The following is a 23,442-nucleotide window of genomic DNA, read 5'->3' on the forward strand; positions in this document are numbered from 1 at the left end:
AACAGGGGCCCCCTGGAAAACCGGGGGGGGGGGGTTTGGCAACCCTACTTCCGGTCCACATTTGGACTGGTTTCCCCCCAGTTGCTTTTTTTTTTTAATTTTCAAGTTTTTAATTAACAATTCAGGATATATAGCTGTAATAGTAGGGAGATAAAGAACAGCTCCGATTCACAAGTACAGAAACTACATCAAGGGAGAGAGATAACAATAATAATCATACAAACATCCGAAGTTGGCATATTTCACAGAAGTTCTCCACCATGAGACCATACTGAATGCTAACTTAATATCTGCAGTTTTAGAACAGTTCCATTTCCTCCCGTTAACCTACTGAGGACCAACCATTTCCTGCATATAGACCAGAAGTTAGGTTGTGAGCCTCAATTCAGTTAGAATTAGAGTAGATCGTGGCAGAATCAGTTTTTTTGGGAGAACACCTATTTCAGTGCTTATTGTACGTATGACCTTGTGTTTGCGGCAGTGCTTTCTGTCTTTGTGACCCCCTCTCTGCATGTCACATCTTATACAGGTTTCTTTTTGGGTTGTTTCTGAGAGGCACAACACAGAAAAGCAAACATAATTCTGGTTTTGCAAAACAGTGGCGGTTGAGACAAACTCAGCTGGAATAGGATCTAAACTTTCTAGTGGATGTCTTGTGTTGTCTAGTTGGATTTCTTTGTAATATTTGTGGTCTGCCTTGAGTCTTGGTGAGAAAAGTGCTCCAGATGGCCAACAAACAGGGACCCGTCTACCATCAGCCTTTGATATTGACTTGTAAAGTAGTTTATTACTTCAAAACAAGACCGTTTACAACCAGGCAAAACCAACATCAAAGTCAATAAAATGACTAAAGCAAGATAGATTCAGGCAGGTAGTCTCAAAGGTGCCACTTGACTCATGACTAAACCAAGCAACGGTAATCACCTCACATAGGGTTGCCAACCTCCAGGTGGGACCTGGAGATCTCCTGGAATTACAACTGATTTTAAAACTGTAGAAAACAGTTTCCCTGGAGAAAAATGGCTGCTTTGGAGGGTGGACTCTGTGGCATTATACCCTGCGGAGCTCACTCCCCTCCCAAATCTACTCACCCAAGATTTGTGTGGTCCACAAATCTCCAGGAATTTCCCCAACACAGTTGGCAACACTAATTCCCTACCCCAGGTGTGAAAGCATCAGAGCCCTCCTCTCTTTATTTTTGTAAATATATTTTTTATTTTAACATTTAAGGGGGGATACAGGGAAAAAAGGCAAAGGGGAAAACGAAAAGCATAAAACATTATTTGTTAAACACATTTTAAGGACATAAGAACATCAGAGAAGCCAATGTTGGATCAGGCCAATGGCCCATCCAGTCCAACACTCTGTTACACAGTGGCCAAAAATGCCAGGTGATATCAGGAGGTCCAGCAGTGGGGCCAGGACACTAGGAGCCCTCCCACTATTGACCCCCCCCCAATGTGATCAATCAACACTTCAGCATAATATATTTCCAAGTATATTTCCATTAATTCCTATCTATAGGGCTAGGTAGAAAAACATATAAGCAAGAAATATAAAAAAGGAGTAAGAAAACATTTTTCTTTATAAAAGATTAATACTATGATAAAATAACTAGAAATTATGTAACTATAAAAGATCAATGAGTATAATTACAGTAGTATAATTATACGGTTTTGAATATTAATCAATTTAAATTTCTTGATAGCTCCTCTAACAGCTTTATCTAATCTATGCACTTTGTCTGTAGCAATTATAAAAGGCTCTCCACTTATTCTCAAATTCAGTGATTGTTTTTTTATTCATATAGGCTGGAGTCACATGCAGTAAATAATCCACTTTCCATCCACTTTCAGTGCACTTTCCAACTGGGTTTTACTGTGTGAACTGGCAAAATCCAGTTCGAAAGTACATTGAAAGCGGATTAAAAGTGGATTATTTAGTGTGTGTGAACTCAGCCATCGTTCGTCATTTTCGCCATAACAGCATATTCTTCCATTTTGTCTCTCCAATTCTCAAGATTTGGGCAAATTTTAAACTTCCACTTAGCTGCAAATACTAGTCGTGCTGTGGTTAAACATGTATCTGAACAGTTCATGCTCTGATCTATTTATATTAGACAGTAAAATTCCTAATAGCATAGTCTGAGATTTCATGGGAAATTTTCTGCATTTCAGTATGTATTTCTATCCAGAATTTGTTGGTCTTTTTGCAGGACGACCACATATGGTAAAAGGTACCATCCTTCTCTTTACATTTCCAGCACTTTCCCTTATAATTTTTATCCATAGAGGCTCCTCTTTTTAAAAATGCACTATATTCTGACACACTGCCTCCCAGTCAACAGCAGCTGTTAGATATTTCCTTGCTTAATTTCCTATTAGACATTCCACCAACTCGAAAACAATGAAGCATGAAATATACACATCACCAAAAGAGAAAAAACAGGGAAAGGCTGATCTTGCTCCTGTTTCATAACCTCATGACTTGAGTACCAAAGAAATAAACTGCACCCATTCTGGAAAGATGGGTATTAAAATTTTTATAAAGGCCAACACTGTCTGGAATATCCAAGATGAACCCTTACTACACTGATTCTCTTGCATCAGATGGTCAATTTCCGTCTGCAGACGGGCAGAGAAATGCTGATGTTTCTCCTCCAGAAATTTTGTTTGTTCCTGCAAGAAAAAAGAGGGCATCTAAGTAATTAAATCACAAACAGAAGACTTTTATTTGGTTTGTGGTGGACTCAAGAACTTCCCAATGAAGACAAGAGGCCCAAGAGACAGAAGAGGAAGGGATTTCCACATAAAACTGGAAAGGAAATCTGGGGAAACACTTTGCGGGGGGAAACCCTTGCTACTAATTCTGGCACAGTGCCCCAGTTCCGGAATTCCACCCAGTTCCAGGAGGGCCTTCTGTCATCCAGGGCCGGCCCACTCACTAGGCGAACTAGACTTTCACCTAGGGCGGGGCCATCATGGGAGTGCTGAACTGAGCCACCCTCCCCCCCCCCACAACCCCCCCCCCCCCCCCCCAAACACCCCCCCCGCCCCCACCAAAAGCTCACGCCGTGCGCCCTGGCCACCGTCGCCTCTTCTCTCCCCTGATTCCTGACGCGCCTGCCCGCCCCCAGCATGACTCCACAGCGCGCTCCTTCGCTGACAGGTCTCTCCTCCCAGGCAGCACGGGGAAGGGCCACACTGGTGCCACTGCGTCTCAGGTGCCCCCCCTCCCGGCTGCCTTCAGAGGCGACCCTGCTCCCCCCCCCCATCGGCGCGCAGGTGGCTCTCTCGCGCGCCTCCAGGGGGGCCCGCCCACGACCTCAGGACCGGACCACCACCCAGCCAGAGCCAAGCGCAACAGCGCTACAAAAGCTGCACACGGACGAAGGGGCTGCAGGTGAGCGCTGGAGTGCCCTTCTCACGAGAAAAGGCTGAGGAGAGCGGCAGTCCCTCTTCCTCGGAGGTAGCGGCAAGCTCCTTGGCCTGGCCTGGCCAACGGCGGCCTCGTTCCGAGAGGCAAAGACACTTTCACCACCCCCTCACAGCGGGGCCGGCAGTACCGTGTGTGTGTGTGTGTGTCGCTTGCTGCTCGAGATCGAGGGAACACCGCAGACTTTTACCCCTCCTCCCCCTCCCACGCCGTGCTTCCTGGGGGGAGGGAGAAGTAGGCAAGCCGAGGGAAAAATGAGTGACAAAAATGTCTGCAGAATTGGCATTGCAAAGTAAAATGTCCCTGCAAACTTTTTGACAGCAGATATGGGGGCTTTTGTAAAAATAACTGCCTGGTGGGCAGGCAAATCGGAGGATATATTTTGGATAGGGGGCAGAAGCTGATGGTTAGAGGCTGGCCAAAGGCTCCCCGGTAGAGCATGCGGTTGGTATGCAGAATGTCCCAGGTTCAATCCCCAGCATCTCCAGTTAAAGGGATCAGGTAGGTAGTTGCTGATGTGAAAGACCTCTAGTTGAGACCCTGGAGACCTGCTGCTAGGCTGAGGAGACACTGGCCTTGATGGACCAAAAATATCTGATTCAGTATAAAGCAGCTTTATGTGTTCATGTGCCTTTATAGAGAAAGGGAACTGTAGGATTAGAATACAGAATGTATTTATTTAGTGCTATTTAGTACCCCTTGTTCGGCTTTGGGTCACTTCCACAGCAGGACACTGGTGGGGAGGTTAGAGCTTTTGTATTTGAGCTCTATAGAGTCTGCCTACCATTCTTGGCTGTGTTGCTTTTTCCTGGAGACTTCAATTTCTGTGGTATTTCTCTCTCTGTGTGTGTTGTTGTTGTTTTCTGTCATGGGTAAGCCAGCACGTCTCTCTTTAAAAAGTTATGTATGTGTGCAGGAACTGTCTCTTAATAAAATAACCCCAGGGTAGAAGATTCCTGGTTTTCTGGAAAGTCAAGGGCTCACTGGACTCGAGAGATGTGTAGTCAAGAATCCTCCCTTATTCTCTGAAATGTTAAGGCTATGGCTTACTGTGTTACAAGGCTTGGGCGAATACTCCTTTTTCCTTTGGAGCTGTGTCCCAGAATTCCAGAGACATGAAGGAAGCATCCTTGACTCTCATCCACCACCACCACCACCTGCTATGGCAGCATAGCTGACATTCTGCATGGGTGCAATTCAGATGGGAACCATGGCTAGCAAACAGGAGGGCTGCACTATTTTACTGACCTTAAATGGCCTGGAGTACCTGCCCTTTATCCCATTAAGGGAGCACACTTGCAGCCCCTCTGCACACATTACTTTCCCAGTGACACATTACTTTCCCAATGGAGCAAACAGAAACTCTATGGAGCTTTTTCAGGGTAGGCAAATGGCTTGGGGTGAGTCTCAGAGCAGCTGAGAGGACTGCTCTGACAGAACTGTGACTGGCCCTAGGTCACCCAGTTTTCATCTTTCCTGATCTTTAAGGAATGTTTTTAATTTGATCATTTATGTTTGAAAATTGGTGGGCACACTGGGGTGGGTGGGCCGCCAGAAGGTATCCTCGCCTGGTGTGCAAAAAAAGCTGGGGGAAATCTGGTCAAAACTGGCTGGCTTCAGAGCTGGCCATGCCCACTACAGCCAAAACCTCTGCGTGGGTGGCTACAGAGAGAAGGCCTGGAGAGCGACACCACCCCCCCAGCGACTCCAAGGCGGGCAGGCCGGAGGGTGGTGGTGGAAGGATTGGGGAGGCATTTAAATGCCTCCCCATGCCTTCCCTGACCTGTCCAAGGGCCGGCTTGCCTGAGTTCCCCGCAGCCACAAGGCACCTGGGCAAGCCAAGGAAAGGGATGGGGGTGTGACCTAATATGCGAATGAGCTGTGTTGTCAGGGGTGTGGCCTAAGATGCGAATGAGTTTCTGCTGTTGGGTGTGGCCTATTATGCTAATGAGTTCCTGTTGGGCTTTTTCTACAAAAAAAGCCCTGGGCGTGACTCAGGTGCGACGCAGGCCTGTTTTGCAACTGGGAAGAGCCCCCACGTGGCCCTGTGACAGTTACCCTGAGTTTACTGTCCAGCATCTTCTCATTCTCTTTCAGTAGCTCCTCCCTGTCTTTCTCCATCTTGTCCTTCAGTTGACAAATGCTTGCTTCAAAAGATCGGCGCTGATCCGACAGCTTCTCCCGCAGCACCGCCTGTTCCTGCTTCTGGACCTCTTTCTCTCGCTCCGCTTCCTTGGCTTTTGCCGCTGCATCTGGTCCACAGCGGGGGGAAATGAAGGACAGATCTTTATAGTAGCTGTGCAGAACTGAACACTAGTGGTTGTTATTCTAGCCTGCAGTTGGCTCGTGGTTTGAGACGGCCCACTCTGGATAGCTGCCCAACAGAGAGAGAAGCCCCTCTTCTTCCTCCCCCTCCCCTTCCTATTTACATAAAAGCTTGTACGTCATTAAAAAAGGGGGCCAACCCTTCCCATGTACTCTGCAAATTTATTCTCACAGCTGGAGCTCAGTGGTATGATTTATCTAAAACCAGGGGGGGCACATTTTTGAGCCTATGGGCACATTTGGAATTTTGAGGGACGGTGGTGAGCGCCACCACAAAAAAGGCTTCCACAGGAGGGGGGAAACAAGCCAGCACCACCTGGGAAGAAGGAAAGCCTGGAGGAGGAGTGGAACCACATACTGACTAAGGCTGATTCTGCATCGGCTTTTCCCTCCGTCGTTTTACGAAACCCACGTTGGAACAGAAATTTCCCTCTGCACTGCATGCTGCTTTTACATCCTTTGGGTGATTCTGCATCTAGCATTCGCTCCACGTTTTCTCGACTGGGAGGGAAAAGTGCAGCTCAAAATCACATTCAAATACCTCGGGGCAATGCCGCTGTACTGACTGTGAAGTCAACCCTGAATGGCCATACATCTATGCAGAAGGTACCATAAAACCTGATGATCAAAGGAAGGGAAAGCAGCATGGAGTGTGGAGGATACCATAAAACCCAATGATCAAAGGAAGGGAAAGCAGCATGGAGTGTGGAGGGTACCATAAAACCTGATGGACAAAGGAAGTGAAAGCGGCATGCAGTGTGAAGGGTACCATAAAATCTGATGGTCAAAGGAAGCGAAAGCGGCATGGAGTGTGGAGGGTACCATAAAACCCGATGTCAAAGGAAGTGAAAGCAGCATGGAGAGTGGAGGGTACAATAAAATCCGATGGTCAAAGGAGGCGAAAGCGGCATGGAGTGTGGAGGGTACCATAAAACCCAATGATCAAAGGAAGCGAAAGCGGCATGGAGTGTGGAGGGTACCATAAAACCCGATGATCAAAGGAAGTGAAAGCGGCATGGAGTGTGGAGGGTACCATAAAACCCGATGATCAAAGGAAGCGAAAGCGGCATGGAGTGTGGAGGGTACCATAAAACCCAATGATCAAAGGAAGCGAAAGCGGCGTGGAGTGTGCAGGGTACCATAAAACCCGATGATCAAAGGAAGCGAAAGCGGCATGGAGTGTGGAGGATACCATAAAACCCGATGATCAAAGGAAGCGAAAGCGGCGTGGAGTGTGGAGGGTACCATAAAACCCAATGATTAAAGGAAGCGAAAGCGGCATGGAGTGTGGAGGATACCATAAAACCCGATGATCAAAGGAAGCGAAAGCGGCATGGAGTGTGGAGGGTACCATAAAACCCGATGGACAAAGGAAGTGAAAGCAGCATGCAATGCAGAGGGGAATTTCTGTTTCAACCTGGGTTCCATAAAACAATGGAAGGAAAAGCCAATGCAGAATCAGCCTTTGGTCATCGGATTTTATAGTAGCCTCCACACTCTTTGCCACTTTTGCTTTCTTTGATCATCGGATTTTATGGTACCTTCTGCATAGATTTATGGATGTTTTATGTGCATTCAGGAGTGACTTTGCAGTCACTACAGTGTTGCCCCGAAGTATTTGAATATAGTTTTGAGCTGCACCTTTTTCCTCCCAGTTGAGAAAACGTGGAGCAAATGCTAGGTGCAGAATCGCCCTAAGGAAAGATTGGGCCCATCTGACCACCACCAAGGGAGTCCAGGGTTGCTATGTAGAGGCAGGCAATGCCAAGCCACCTCCAAACATCTCTTGCCTTGAAAAACCCATGAGGGGGTCACCGGCAGTCAGCTGCAACTTGATGGCACTTACCCCCCACCAGCCAATAACAAGCGCTGACATACAGTGGCCCCACCCACTTTTTGAAAATCTTGGCAGGCACCATGGGAATTACTGGCGGGCACCTCTTCCACTCAAAAAGGCACCATGGAATCTGCTGCCGGCCCTTACCTGCCAGTTCCTTCTCTGCATTTTTGAGAGCTTCATCACTCTGAAGTATGTATCTGCCCATAGTATCCTTCTCCTTAAGGAACTGCTGCAGGACCTTTTCTGCCTGGGGAGTGGAGAAGTAACAGTCAACTGAGCGTATGTGGAGATGGAGGGTATATAGCAGAGGTATCGAACTCATTCGTTACGAGGGCCGGATCTGACATAAATGTCACTTTGTCGGGCCGGGCCATGTGTGCCATAAAACATAATGCCAGGCAGGGGTCATTTCCTGCAGGAGCGCACAGGAGCGGAGCTCCGGCAGTAAAGAGCCCAGGGGGCGGGCACATGCAACAAGCCCCACCCCCTGCTCCCAGCAGCCCTCAGTCAGAGCAAGAAGCAGCCAGGTAAGCTGCAGAGCTCCCCCTAGCCCCCAGTCCAAAACAGTCCAGTGGCACCTTTAAGACCAAGTTTTATTCAGGTACAAGCTCTCCCTCCTCTGTGAGGACAGATCTGCACATTCCCCCCCCAAGTTAGCAATCCAAAACAGTCCAGTGGAGCCTGAGTGGTGGGTGTTGCCTTCTGACACACTTCCAGTGATGTCAGGGGGTGTAGCATATGCAAATAAGTTATGCTAATGAGTTATGCTAATGAGCTCCTGCACCTCTTTGTCTACCAAATGACCCCTGATGCCAGGTACCAGAGATATAAACTGTATAAAGGACAGCAACTCATAAGCCCAGAGTTGTATCCTCACTGCAGGGCCCCATGGGCTGGGAGGGGGTGTAAAGGAAAACCCACACGCTTGACTGCTGCAGACGAGATTGTTCCACCATGCTGAAGCCACAATCGGAGTGGTTCTACCCACTCCCCCCTCAATACACCCTCTATGCTGTGGAGTCTTGTGAGCAATAATTCTGTTTTGTGAGCTACTGGCATTAAAGCTGTGAGCGAGCAATTTGGCTACTGCATAAATTAGTTTGCTCTGGAGCCATCCTTCCTGAACTAAGACAACAATGTGTGAGCCGGAGGCTAAAAAACGGTGAGCTAGCTCACACTAACTCAGTTTAGAGGGAACACTGCTCTCCCCCCCCCCCGAGCAATCTCCTGTTCCCTTCCTTGCACTAGTTGCTCACGAGCCACATAGGAGCCCTGGATGGGCCAGTTCCGGCCACCGGGCCTTATGTTTAACCCCCCGGATATAAAGGGTACTTGGCTGAGGAAACAACCTCTACAGACTCTTCCACACAGAGGTTTTTCTCCATCATTTCTTCCAAATTGGAATGCTTCATTTGGAGCATCTACACATCATTGCAGTCTCTTTCCAAGATGTCCCTATCCTTGGTATGCTCTTTCCAAACTTTCCCTAACTCGCATTATTCCGCTCTTTTGGGAAGCAAGGCAGCCCAAGCACGTTGTCATGACAGGAGGATTTGTATTTTCACAAGTCCTGCCTGCACTGGAACTTATTCCTTCCATCAGATCTTTGCAGCCTCATTTTTCCCGCCACTCCACTGGGGGGCTTTTTGAGGACTTAAAAAACCCAGCAATTGATAGCAACGACCAGTTTTTTTTAATGCCCTCAAAAAGCATTGGCAAAATAATAGCATTACTGTGTTCATCCTTGTTGCTGACTTAGGGTTGAAACAAGTAAATTAAAACTGAACTGGGTGGCGGGGGGATCCCCTGCCCTCCCTCACCATTATTCCTTTTCCGTTTTTCTGATGGTATTGCTCCTTTATTTTATTCAGGTCATCCAAGAAACGCTGGTAGCCGCCAGACTGTAAGTAACTTCTCTGGCTGATCCCTTTCTCCAGTTCCTCACACAGTGGTCTCAACACAGACTTGCAGAGTTCTGAGGATTCCAACTCATTCTTCCGGCAATACTCCTCCTTTTTCTGATGCAGAGTTTTCTAGTGCGACAAAAATAAAGTAAACTGGAGGGACATCCAAGTCTGTTTCTAGACCTGGAAGGGGGGGGGGAAATCATGTTGAATTGTTCATGGTATTCAAACGAACTGGAGTTCAAATCCTAGTCCAGGCTATGTAAATTATAGTACCTGTGACTTATGCCCTGTTAACATGTTCACATATCTTGGGACAATGCATGGTCCCTTACAAGCTGCTCCAGTCAACGTTGCAGCCGCAACACTCTGTATCAACTGCAGCTTCTGGACAGTCTTCAAGGGTAGTCCCACATACAATGCATTGCAGTAATCTAGCTGTTACCAGGGCATACACCATATTGGCAAGATCTTTCCTGCCCAGGAAGAGCCATAGCGGGGTCACCAAGTAAAGATGGTGAAAGGTGTCTCTGGCCACTGCTTATCAAACAAGAGCCCTGGGTCCAGCAGTACCCCTAAGCAACAAACCTGGTTCTTTAATTCTTCCATGGTACAGTCTGATTCTTAGGACCAAAGGCCAATGTTCTTCAAACAAAGCGTGAGGTTTTCCTGATTAGATCATCCTTTTTAAATTGTTACCCAGGAGACTTCACCTGTCCCCTACATTAACTGCTCAATTTGGCTACTTGTGGCCTAGTTGGATAAGTTAATGTACACATTCACAGTATCACAAGGAAATACTACAACTGGAATTTGAATGAAGGATAGTGGCTACTGCAAGTAATAGAGAAAAATAACATAGTAATAGAGAACAGAAGAGGAAGAGAACATCTCACAGCAGTCTACAGGGGCAGGTTAAGGGTATACAAACTGATCTCAAAAGACAGCCTACCACAAGCTCGCTCAGGAACTGTTGTATGTCTTTCTTGAAGGCACGGGCCATGAACACCTCATGTGCCTCCGTCTCACACTCAGCATGTCTCTCCAGGAGCTCCTGGATACTCTCCGTGGGTAGCTTCACCTTCTGCTCCATCAGTTTCACATAACGAGCGGTGGCTTCATTCAAAGCTGCTGTATTCTCTGCCCGAGCCAGAGCCTCCACCGCGCTCTCCGCACAAGGCACTCCCCCACTACGTATGGTGCCCACGTAGGTCTCCACCAGCTTCGCCAACACTACAAGGGAAAGACCGATAGGAATTGTTCCAGCAAATTTTATATAGGGATATCTTCCATTGTCTATTGTCCAATACTACGCAACCAGAACAGCAACAAAAAGGAACGATTAGGCCCAGTGGAATTTAACCCCTGAGGAACAGGTAGTGTGGCTCCCTGCTGCACTTTACCTATTGGGTCATAATACAAACAGGGTTGTGACCTAAAGTCTGTCTCTGAGCCACTGTGTCCTCTGGCTAAAGAAGGGACATACTGAGCTACAAGGACTCACTGCTGCCTGTGACAATGTTCCCTCCTGGGACGGTCTTGGCTTTGGATGTCTCATAAATGTGATTGCAGAACCGTTCTGCTTGTTCCACAAAATCAGACTCCAGTTCACTCTCCTCCATGTCCTCCAGCCAATGCAGGTTCTTTCGATTGGTGGGACGGTCAAAGATGAAGCATTTCCGCGTGGGGAAGAACAGCCGGATGCATTCACGGGGCAAGTTGTACTGCTGGATGTCATGTGGGTAGGGTGGAACTGGGCAGCTTGCAGATGACTCTTCTGATTCAAAGTTATCAGTGGGTTCAGATGCTACTGAATGAGAGAGAGAGAGAGAGAGAGAGAGAGAGAGAGAGACCCCGTCAGGGCTTTCCCACATAGGTTGTTTTCCATTGGTTGTGGCCCCATTGTCATAAGTCAGCCAGCTGCCACCTCCTCCGAGGATGAGGAAATGGAAGTTAGGCCCTGCACCAATGGAATGCCTGCCTGAACAGCTGAATCTAGAGGCAGAGCAAGTGAAAGCAGCATCAGGAAACGAGGGTTGCTTATTCTGGCAAGATACGAAAGAGATCAGAGGGTCAGTCTCCACCAGCGTCTCCTGAACCAGTTGAACTCAGGAGACGCTGGGAGCTCAAGAGAGACAACGAAGCACTTGGTTAATTCTACAACAGCGGCCAGCACTAATTCCTGAAGCAGAGTCATTACAGGAGCAGGCATGACAAGATGGTAAGAAGCAACACCTGTGCTTCGGGGATGAATCAGCTAATCAGGCAGATAAAAGGAACATGCTGAGCAGGGCTTGTTGTGGAAGCAACCTTGCTTGTCACCCCCTCTGAGAGCTGATTCACTCAGTGGACAGAGTATAACCTTGCTTGCTGTGTTGCATCCTGTCCTGCTAACCTGTGCTTGTTTTTTCCAGCTAGAAACCCAGTGCTTCTCTCCTGTCCTGGCTTCCCTCTGCACTGGTTTGTTGACTTTGCTCTTGTCTATTGCCTTGACTGTTTGTGATTACATCTGTGCATCCTGGAACTCCTGGGTAGCGTAAAAGCACCAGGCTCTGCCCTTAATGCAACATTTTATTTGATTGCTTATTGCTGTGTTTTGTATTCTGGATGCACATGTACACCAGACTCACCTTTGAACATGACACCCATACTACTTTGGTTTAACCCCTGATTCCTGCACACAATTATGTGCATTTAATTTCGCTTCATTTTTGTTTCCCATTTCCACCCCACCCACCCCAGTTCTTTTGAGACCACTTTTACCACAATCTTTTCGATGGAGTGCCACTGGTGCCAGCGTCGGAGGTTAGGAGTTTGGGAGTGCTCCTGGACCCCTCCTTGACTATGGAGGCCCAGGTAGCAGCCACTGCAAAGTCAGCCTTTTATCATCTTTGGCTGATTCGACAGTTGGTTCCCTTCCTCGACCATGGCAACCTGACTACAGTGATCCATGCGACGGTCACATTTGAGCTATTACAGTTTTGGCTGAGGCTATTAATATGTTGATCAATTTTCTTGTCCTTTCAGGTGGTTTGTCCGGCGGCCATAGGTGGAGAAGCAGCAATTCGGGATTTCAAGGTAAGTCGTAGTTGGTAAGTTTATTGATGTGTGAGATTATTTGTGACCAGAATTTTTGAATTTCTTTACAATACCACCAATTATGGAGGTAAGTGGCCTTTTCTCCACACTTTTTCCAACAGTAGGGAGTTGCATTTGGGATAATGTGTGTCAGTTTTGATGGGGTTAGGTACCATCTTGTGGTTACTTTAGAATTTACTTCCTGTAGGCTGGAGACTTTAGATATTTTATTCTGAGTCTGCCAGATTTCAGTCCAGTTTTTTTCAGTTAGTTGAACATTAAGGTCTTTGTTCCATTGATTTTGATAGGTAAGGACAGGTTTTGCTTGTGTAGCAAGGAGGCACATGTAAAGTTTGGATATTAGCCCTTTTTTCGGAGGTGGTTTTGATAAGAGTTTTTCGAAGTCCGTTAAGGGCAATTTGCTGGCTTGTGAGAAGGATGAATCATTAAATAAACTTTGAAGTTGAAGATATTCGAACCGTTTGAGTTTTATGTTGAATTTCGTTTCCAGCTCCACCTTTGTTCTTAATTTACCATTTTGTAAGAGGTCTTTAATTCTTGTTATTTTTGCTTGTTTCCAGTCACCAAAAGCCGTAGGAGAGAGAGCCGGGATGAACCATCGTTGTCCGGTAAATGTGGTTATTTGTGAGCCTTTGTTTGTTAACTTGGATTTGAGTTCATACCATGTCTTTAGTGATGTTTTGAAAAAAGGATTGGAAGTATAAGTTTCTGTTTCTTTAAGCTTATCGTGCCACATAAGTTCCTGAACCGTTTTTTCACTGATATTTTCTTGGAGAACCGGGTTTGATTCCCTGCTCCTCCACATGCAGCTGCTGGTGTGACCTTGGGTCAGTTACAAGTTCCTTCAGAGCTGTTCTCTCACGAGCAGTTCTCAAAAGAGCTCTCTCAGCCCCACGTACCTCACAGGGCGGGGTCTGTTGTGGGGAGGGGACGGGAAAGGAGATTGTAAACTGCTCTGAGACTCCTTTGAGTAGTGAAGGGCAGGATATAAATCCAATCTCCTCCTCCTCCTCCTCACGTTTACCCAGCCCTCTGCCTTATTCACTATGTGACCTTCCACACAGCTGATGCCAAGAAGGGGGGGGCGGGGGCAAAACATCTGAAGCCAACTGTCTGAGGGGGATGGAAACACAGGCTGGATGCCTTTCCTTTCAAGAGAAACAGTTCTGGGAAATCATCTTTGTTCTTATCATGCGGAGTGAATGTTTGTTGCCTTAAAGTGAAAGAGCAAGGGGAACTTTCCTTGCTAGACACATGTTTCTGGGAAATCAGAAACACTGTTATCTGGGTGGGAAGTCAAATGCTTCTATTGGAGAGTGACAGGCAGCTTTCCTCCCTAGGCAGGGCTGGCCCCTTTTTCTTAGGAACTTCATTCCCTGTATGCCCAGTTAGCTCGTCACAGATCTGTGGGGGATACGTATGGAATGTAGGCCCTTTGTATTATTGGGCATAACCAGGGCTTTTTTTGGTAGAAAAAGCCCAACAAGAATTCATTAGCATAATAGGCCACACCCAACAGCAGAAACTCATTAGCATATTAAGCCACACCCCTGACAGCACAACTCATTCACATATTAGGCCACACCCCCATGTTACCAGAAGTGTGGTCATCCATCCACACCCACCTGTTGCTTCTTATTCTTACTTTGTTTATTGTCAAAACCCAGGGCTTTTTTTGTAGCAGGAATTTCTTTGCATGTTAGGCCACACACCCCTAATGTAGCCAATCCTAATGAGTTTCTGCTGTTGGGTGCGGCCTGTTATGCTAATTAGTTCCTGCTGGTCGTGGCCAATTCGGGAGCCAGCCGGAACTCCGTTCCTGTGCGTTCCTGCCCCAAAATAGCCCTGGGCATAACTGTAACTCATAAACAAATTTAAGAGGACCCCCTCTGTTTTATGACAGCTGGGGGGCTGCCGTGTACAAGTTGTATTAATCTCCAACTCACCCTTGTCCTCTGGGCCTTTCTTTAATTTCAACACATCTTCCAGATATTCATCCTCAGTGCAGGGCTGCCCATTGAGTTCTAGCTGCAAAGTGAAATCCCTCATGGCCCAGATGAAAGACGGGAAGAAACGAACATAGTCAGCAGAGTCTTCCAGTACCTCCGAGTTTTCCTCTGGACTCCCCCTGGGCGAGGACTTAGACTTGATACAATTGGTCAGTTCTGTCACATAACTGTTGGCCTGGCTTAGGAAGATTTTTTTTAAACTGTTTTATTTATTGAAATATTTATAACTCACCTTTCTCACTGTTCACGCTGGTTTCAGGGAGGAAAACAAAGGTAAACAAACATTGTCCAAAGAAGCTAAAATACTATCACCACAACTTTTTTTTAAAAAAGGAATCCCTTTATATGGTTTTCTCACAGAAACTCAGCTGTGAAGATACAAGATTCCCTCAGAATCACTGGCTTTAGGGTTGCTAAAACCAGTTTGGAGAATTCCTGGAGATTTGAAGGTGGAGCCGGGGAAGGACAGAATTTGGGGAGGGAGCTCCGTGGGAAAGCTATTCCATCGAGGTTTACCCTTCAAAACCGGCATTTTCTTCAGGAGAATTGATCGCTGTCGTCTGGAGATCAGTTGTAATTCCTGGAGAACTCCAGGCCCCACCTGGAGACTGGCAACCCTATGTACAGTGTTCCCAGAACCATACCAAGCTCTGTCCCCTCTTGATTTCCTTCTGGGAGAATGTTCCAAAGAACCAGGGAGGCTCAAGCCATGTTATTGCCCACAAGGTTTTCCTCCTAAGCTGCTCCAGCTGAGTCCAAGGTGAATTCCAGAGGTGGTATGACTACAGCTGACCTTGGAACCTGGCAGCTATAGCGGGGGGGGCGCACGTGCCCCCACTGACTGGGCACCCCAAGTGGCTGCCTGGTAGTTGAAATGGCCCTGGCTTCAACAGAGAAAGACTGTTATTAAGCTGAGGCAGATCACATGGTCTTAAGAAGAAGAGCCCTGCTGGATCAGACCAGTGGTCCATCTAGCCCAGGATCCTGTCTCACACAGCGGCCAACCAGTGCCTCTGGAGGGCCAACAACAGGGCATGGAGGCCGAGGGCTTCCCCTGATGTTGCCTCCTGGCTCTGGGATTTAGAGGCTTAGTGCCTCTGAATGTGGAGGTTCCCCTCAGTCGCCATGGCTGCCAGCTGTGTGCCCTCTAAGCTGAGTTGGTGTGAGCTAGCTCATAGTTTTTTAGCCTCCAGCTCACACATTTTGGTCTGAGCTCAGGAAGGAGGGCTCCAGAGCAAACTAATTTAGGCAGTAGCCAAATCGCTCAATCACAACTTTAATGCCAGTAGCTCACAAAGGAGAATTTTTGCTCACAAGACTCCACAGCTTAGAGGGTACATTGGCTACCAGCCATTGATGGATATATCCTCCATGAATCTATCTAATCCCCTTTTAAAGCTGTTTATTTCTGTGGCCATCACTACACCCTCTCGCAGCGAATTCCCTATTTTAATAACTCGCTGTGTAACTGTTTCCTTTTGTCCCTCCTGAATCCATTGCCCATCAGCTGTATTTGATGCCCTCGAGTTCTACTATTTTGGGAGAAGGAGAGAAAGTTCTCTTTGTCGACTCTCTGCACCCCATTCATGATTTTACAAACCTCTGTCATGTCCCCCCCCCTTAGTTGTCTTTTTTCTAAACTGAAAAGCTCTATGAGGAAAAGCTGACGAGTAGATTTACCAAGTACCTACCGCAAATCGGTGTGGGACACATAGTTCTTGGCGGGAACATTCCCGCGGGGAAAACACACATGCTGCACTATACTGTCGCCCAGACGTGATGTAAGGACGTAGCCAGGCGATGCTCTAGCAATGGGGCTGAAAACTCGATGGTACCATCGAGTTTTCAGCCCCATTGCCAGAGCGTCGCCCAGCTACGTGCCCAGTGTGCTGATGTCACGTCTGGGCGACATCATAGTGCGACGTGGGTGTGTCCCCTGCCGATTCATGGTAGGTACTTAGTAACCCTACCGATTCATGGTAGGTACTTGGTAACCCTACTGACAAGTCTGGGACTTTTCAGTTTAGAAAAGAGATGACTTAAGACATGTGACAACCAGAGATAACCTCTAAGAGATCCTCAGGTCTCCCAATCATGGTACTGGCCACATCCATCCATAACATTGCTGACTGATGTGCTTTCCTTCCATACCCTGGGACCCAAGGTTACCAGCCACATGAAAATATTCCTCCTCTCCTACCTCTTAACCACGCATAATTAATTGGTAAGGCAACCAGACAGGAAGGAGGCCAGGGCTCCTGTCCCTTCTCTTGAGAGGGAAACATTAAACTAGTTAATCTGCAGCTGATCATATCCTGTCTTCTAACCAACTATTAAAGGTACAGAAGCTCTGTCTTCTTTTCCATCTGGTCATCATAATAATGGGTAGGGTGCCTCTCTCAGAAACTCTGAAATCTTTACAATTAAAGAATTAGGACTTCTTTCCACCTTAAGCAGCGTCAATATCTCTACAACCTTCTAGAGGGCATGTCAACCAGAATCTTCTGAGTGGCCTCATTCCCATATCATACAGTACTCTGCCCAGTATGGAGTTTACCACCTCAGATCAGAATAGTGAGCTACGATATCTAGTCCAGTGGGTGATTTTTATCATGGCTCATTGATTGCCACCTCTGAGGGAGACCGAAGGACAGGACTGGTATAGGTTTACTTCAAACATTGCAAAACTTCATAGAGTAAAATAAGATCCACAGGACAATGGCCTGTTACGCACGCACAGCTTTCTGCAGATTTTCTAATAAGTAAGCCTTAAAGCTTGATCTCAGATTCTGTGCCTGTCTCACACACCATTCTATTCCCTCCAGTGTATTTATTCTGCAGCTACAATTTTAAAAACGCACTTTTCTAAATCAGGGTGGGAACGTCACTTGTGACATGTAGGGGGTGGTACCCAATTTTTAAAAATTTATGCAATTGCCCTATCACAGCTGTGCAGTAGCAGCCAGCAAACGCCTTCCATTTAAATCCTTGTGGTTCAGTTTTTGCTCATGCATTTTAGCGTTAATTTGTTGAATGAAAGGGAACACAATAATGCAGGCAAAGGGGGAAATCTGGTGTTGAAACTGACGACTATTTTTGAAACTGACAAGCAGCTGCAAGTTTTCCATACTGCTGAGCACTAAGGGATTTTCTGCTGTGTTATCAACCACTGTGAAAAATGGGAGTCACAAAATCTCATTGAGTGTACAGGATGCCAAGTAGAACCCAGTGACACTGGCATTGCAAGCTGTGATCGCTGGCAATGTGTGTGTGCATGCGTGCCTGTGCAAAGTTGCCTGCAATTTGTACAGGGGAGGAGTCCTACGGCAGAAGCTCTGGAGAGCTTTATTAGTCTCGTGCCACTAAATTTAAAAAAAGGGGGGGTATTTTTGCCGATGCCTTAGCGCAGCTGCAGGGTAATGTTAACTTCCTGCCCTCCCTTGCAAATTTGTGTGGTTTTCTCTTTGTGATTCTCTAATTTGATCCTGCACACTGATTGTGATTTTGGCAGTTTTTAAAAGCCTCTCTTGTGCCAATTGCATTCTTTCCTCCAAATGCATTGATCCCAAACGATTCTTAAGTCTGGTGGTTTGCAGAAGGTCCATGTGGCTCAGCTGCCATTTTAAGGTTAGGCTCCTAGAGACTACCAAAATGGTTCCCCCCAAAACTTTGTTCACTATAGAATTAGAGGGGAAAATGTTTTCAAAGCTTTATGTTTCCCATCCTAGTCTCTCTCTCTCTCTCTTTACATCTCCTGTCAATTTCGTTCTGTGTTGACAATCCCCCCCCTTTATTTTGTTTGCATGCAACACTGAAATCCTTTTTTCCTTTTTTGCAGTGGGGATGCTGCCACTTGCCTCCTCTCTGATCCCCCTTTCAAGTCAGTACCAGCAGAGAACTAAACCTCATGAAACTCCTTTTAAACCTTCACCCCATCATTTAGTTTTTTTAAAAAAATTCAGTGATCCGAGACTAGTTGTTCCTGCCCATCTAAGTATCTCCAGCCCAAGATGGACCACATCCTGTTGCAAAACTTTTTGATTCCCCCCCCCAGCATTTTAATTTTTTTATTCAGCAATCCGAGACTAGCGATAGTCTCATATCGCTAGTCTCATTCTGCTTGTCAAAAAACCAATAACATTTAAAACAACAAGGGAAAAAGTAATGAATGGAGCTAGTACACTGGTGGAACAACCAGAGTGGGCAGAACTACCTTGATGTGGGCTAGGGAGCGAGCTTCAAGGGGTGGCAAAAGGGCAGGGCGGGGATCCGAGGGAATCTGTACGCTTTTGAATTACCTTCGGTTTGGAAGCGAAACAAGGGGAAAACCAACACAAAACCACTCTCAGAAAACCTGGGAAAACAGTAACCAGAAAGCGAACTGAGCGCTGAAGGGAGGGAAACCAATGCAGAACAAAAAAAAAACAAAACCCGACAGATATGCACGGTGAAAGCGAGGGACAACATTTATGTGTAATAGGCCAATGACTGATTCAGAAGGATACTGGAGCTGGTCCATGGCATGCTGGTCGATGGTGCCCATGCTGTTGTAGACCAGGGTACTGCTGAGGAGGACGGCCAGAGCAAAGATCCAGGAGTCGTTCTGAGTGTCACCCTAAGAACGGAGGAACAGAGGATTCATTTGTTTATTTGTTTTTTTTAATTATTTCGGACTAGATTCTGCTTCTACCAGAGGGCTGGTCCTACGTTTGGGGGCTCCAGACAGAGAATTCTCAGAGCTCCCTTCCATCTTCTGACCACCCCCAACCCCCCTGCTTGTGACCTCCTTTTGTCTCGCACATTTTCGTGCCTCCCACCTGCTTGTGCATCCTCCCCAGGTCTGGTCATGATCCCTCTCACTGCTTGTGCTCACAACTACCTGCAGACCTTTCCCCAGTGGCACTGGGCAGCGCATGCAGCAGGGAGCATGGGCGGTGGAGCACTAGCAAGTGAGAGGGCAGAGGACATCAGCAGCTGCGGGCCTCGCCAGAACCTCTGGACCCTGGCAGTGGCCCCGCCTCAGCGTATGTTGATGATAGACCAGTCCCCCATCTCAACCTAACATTGGCACTAATGGAGCATTCCATTCTGAAGAAGGAAGCAGAAATATGAGCTACCAGGGAACCCTTTGAAGGTTATCGTAGCTGCAGGGGAGTCGCTTTAGGAGTGGCTCCCATGGGCCAGCAGGGGCAACATTTAACTGGCCCTTTTACGCAGAATCACAACAGCAGCAGCCATGGAGACAGGGTAACTTGACCTGAAACTAGAGCATAAGAAAAGGGCCAGGGAGATCTTCAATTTCCCTTTCACCTAGGGTTTCCAGCTCCAGATTGGGAAATACCTGGAGATTTGGGAGGTGGGACCTGGGGAGGGCAGGATTTGGGGAGGGGAGGGAGTTCAGTGGGCTATAACGCCACAGAGTCCAGCTCCCAAAGCAGCCATTTTCTTCAGGTGAACTGATCTCTGTCACCTGGAGATGATTTGTAATAGTGAGCGATCTCCAGTAACCACTGGGAGGTTGAAGCCCAAACAAAACATCCGTGACGAAAATGACAAAGAGTTGATAAAGATATATTTGCAAAAAATATTTACTAGCAGTTCGAAAGCAAGAAATTGCAAGTAGATAAATAGGTACCACTTCAATGGGAAGGTAACAGCGTTCTGTGCGCCTTGGTGTTTAGTCATGCCGGCCACATGACCACGGAAACGTCTTCGGACAGCGCTGGCTCTTCGGCTTGGAAACGGAGATGAGCACCGCAACCCTAGAGTCGGATCCAACTGGCTTTCGAGCAAGGGAACCTTTCCTTTTACTTTTTATATCAAATCTATATTTACTATATATTTGCAAATATATCTTTATCGACTCTTCATTGTTTTTTTGTCACGAATGTTTCATTTGGACTTCCGTCTCCTCCCGTGATCTCTCACTTTTGGCCTCTACCACTGGGAGGTTGGCAACCCTATTCCCACCAGGAACAAAAAAAGAAGCACCCTGTGCACTTTAAATACTAACATGTTTGTTATACCATAGGTTTTCGTGCCCTGCTTTCACACAGGGGAGCAGCCGACCCATATCCCCCCCCCTTTCAATTGAATCACAGCAGATTTAATATTTGATCTGGCTGAAAGGGAGAAGCCCACAAGTCTTGGTTAAAATGAGCACAACGTTCTGTGGATCCTCTCAAATACGGGGGCAGCCATATTGGCAGAGGCAGTGAAGCAAGTTCTCAGTCAGTGAGATGTTTCCACATGCGGGGAAGAGAAAAATCATCAACAATAAATAAACAGCCCTGACCTAGATAGCCCAGGCGAGCCCGATCTCGTCGGATCTCGGAAGCAGGGCTGAACCTGGCAAGTATTTGGATGGGAAACCTCCAAGGAATACCAGGGCTGGGACCCAGATGTGGGCACAGATCACACACACACACACACACACTTTGGATGAACAAAGGCCTGGTTTGTGACATTTCTATGGAAAACTGAAGGGCATACAGATTTATATTTATTTGTTTATGGAATTTATACCCCGCCCTTCTGCCCCCATCAGGGCCATGGCTAACAGATTAAAAATGTACATACTGAAAACATATACTAAAAACCATTAAAAAAAAAAAAAAAAAACCCCACAGATTTCAAACAATTAAAGCCAAGTTAACATGCAAATATGATACAATAAAATATACAGAGCAACAACAAGAGTTAAAAACACAGCTGGGAGCAAACCTTTTTCGCATCACCCAGGCCTTCGGTGTCCAAGAGCACAAGAGTCTGGTCCGGTCTGCCAGGGTAGGGAACACACCACATCCAGATTCCCTTGGTTGTTGCTTGCACAGTGGGGCCCAGAAGGAAACCTATCCATGGAAATAGTCATGGGAAGGAGGAGGAGGAGGAGGAGATTGGATTTATACCCTGCCCTTCACTACCCGAAGGATTCTCAGAGCAGCTTGCAATCCCTTTCCCTTCCCCTCCCCACAACAGACACCCTGTGAGGTAGGTGGGGCTGAGAGAGCTCTCTTGAGAACTGCCCTTGAGAGGACAGCTCTGAAGTAACTTGTGACTGACCCAAGGTCACACCAGTAGCTGCATGTGGAGGCGTGGGGAATCAGACCCGGTTCTCCCAGATTAGAGTCCACACTCTTAACCACTACACCAAAAATACTTGGTAGCTGGGTTAAACCGGAAATACAAATCAGTGTGGTTGTGGAATAGGGCTGCCTCATTTGTGTTTTGAGCATCTCTGGTGTTGTTAATAGTTTTTGCCAAGCAGAAATTCAATAGGGGTGGTTTCCCCCAATTTGGAAAAAGGCTGTACCTGCTGAGTGTCTGCCTGTCACACAGCAATTTATAATCACTGGGAGAGGAATGGTTTTGGTGCAGAGTCCATGAAGACAGCTTAGAATTTGCAACTGGCGCAGAGGGCAGAAGTTAGATTGCAATCAGATGGACGTAGGCCAAAATCACCTCATGCTTGTATTAAAACAACTGCATTAGTTGCCAGCAATGCTCCCTCTAAGCTGTGGAGTCCTGTGAGCAAAACTTCTACTTTATGAGCTACTGGCATTAAAGCTGTGAGCCAGCGATTTGGCTCCTGCATAAATTAGTTTGCTCTGGAGCCATCCTTCCTGAGCGAAGACAAAAGTCAGTGAGCCGGAGGCTAGAAAACTGTGAGCTAGCTCACACTGACTCAGCTTAGAGGGAACACTGGTTGCCAGTACATCTCTAGGCCTGATTCAAGGTACTGGCTTTAGAGGATCTTGTTGCTGAGGTGGCAGCTGCTGCCAAAACAAAAACTGCACAGCCAGTCAAAACTCCAACGGCCCATCAGAAGCCTTGCCGGGCAAAAGCCCCACCTGCCCTGGGCCTCTTTCTAGAAACACTTGGCGGGCACCCGGAAAGATGTTAGCGGGTGACATTGTGCCCACGGTCGCCACGTTGGGGACCCCTGACCCAGAGCATCGTAATCCTTACCGTGGGCAATCTATTTAGCCCCATCTCTGTTTGTTTCAGATGGTTCTTGTGGTCAGCTTCTTCTTTTGGCTTCTTCCCCTGGCTATCTGTCCTACTTTTAATGTCGTTCTCATATGATGTTTTTCAATTTTTTATGACTTAAAAAAAACCTCTCTGTCTCCCCCCCCCCAAGTTTTGCTTAATTCTGCAGCTTTCTCTCACCTTTGTTTTCCCCAGCCAGTCTGTTCATGAGATAGGACTTTCCCGTCCGATAAAGTCCTGCTATAGCGACGACCGCTACTGGCTGGTTTATTTTAGAGAGCACCTGTAGAGCTTCCGGACAGACGGTAAGATTTTTTCCCTTGTTCTCAATCAGGCACATGGGAGCAGGCATATGGATTCTGGAGGCCATTGCAGGCGACCCAGAAGATCTTTGATGGGAGCTGATTAGGAAGGGGAAAAGAGGCAGGTAAAAAAAACTGGGTATTTTCACGTTCATGTAATATAAACACTTGGCGGGCACCCGGAAAGATGTTAGCGGGTGACATTGTGCCCACGGTCGCCACGTTGGGGACCCCTGACCCAGAGCATCGTAATCCTTACCGTGGGCAATCTATTTAGCCCCATCTCTGTTTGTTTCAGATGGTTCTTGTGGTCAGCTTCTTCTTTTGGCTTCTTCCCCTGGCTATCTGTCCTCCTTTTAATGTAGTTCTCATATGATGTTTGTCATTTTTTTATGACTTTAAAAAAAATTCTCTGCCCACCCACCCCTCCAAGTTTTGCTTAATTCTGCAGCTTTCTCTCACCTTTGTTTTCCCCAGCCAGTCTGTTCATGAGATAGGACTTTCCCGTCCGATAAAGTCCTGCTATAGCGACGACCGCT

General features: G+C 47.0%; 1 protein-coding gene across 3 annotated transcripts; it reads right to left on the reverse strand.

Moving 5' to 3' along the window:
• Positions 1-1,925: 1,925 nt before the first annotated feature.
• Positions 1,926-22,990, reverse strand: LOC107108864 (guanylate-binding protein 1-like). Of its 3 annotated transcripts, none has more exons than XM_015409389.1 (10): positions 22,782-22,990; positions 21,336-21,463; positions 19,118-19,227; positions 14,550-14,779; positions 11,009-11,311; positions 10,457-10,737; positions 9,421-9,633; positions 7,745-7,847; positions 5,494-5,687; positions 1,926-2,678 (listed from the first exon to the last, which is right to left on the reverse strand). In XM_015409389.1, exons 1-10 carry the CDS (start codon positions 22,969-22,971, stop codon positions 2,481-2,483), a joined length of 1,950 nt encoding a protein of 649 aa, XP_015264875.1. In that variant the 5' UTR covers positions 22,972-22,990; the 3' UTR covers positions 1,926-2,480. The 3 variants fall into 3 exon arrangements, with proteins under 3 accessions (XP_015264875.1, XP_015264874.1, XP_015264876.1); XM_015409388.1 differs by having other exon boundaries at positions 11,009-11,314; XM_015409390.1 differs by lacking the exon at positions 11,009-11,311.
• Between the last annotated feature and the right edge of the window lie 452 nt (positions 22,991-23,442).

This window comes from Gekko japonicus, unplaced genomic scaffold, assembly GCF_001447785.1.
Source record: "Gekko japonicus isolate JY-2015 unplaced genomic scaffold, Gekko_japonicus_V1.1 scaffold745, whole genome shotgun sequence".
Classification (NCBI taxonomy): Eukaryota; Metazoa; Chordata; class Lepidosauria; order Squamata; family Gekkonidae; genus Gekko; species Gekko japonicus.

Bases quoted from the DNA above. Each gene is read 5' to 3' on its own strand.
- LOC107108864 (XM_015409388.1), bottom strand. From the start codon at position 22,971: ATGGCCTCCAGAATCCATATGCCTGCTCCCATGTGCCTGATTGAGAAC. The intron at 11,315-14,549 runs GTGAGTTGGAGA...TCTCTCATTCAG, and splicing joins GAAAGGCCCAGAGGACAAGG to TAGCATCTGAACCCACTGAT. The intron at 5,688-7,744 runs GTAAGGGCCGGC...GCTGTGGACCAG, and splicing joins TGCAGAGAAGGAACTGGCAG to ATGCAGCGGCAAAAGCCAAG.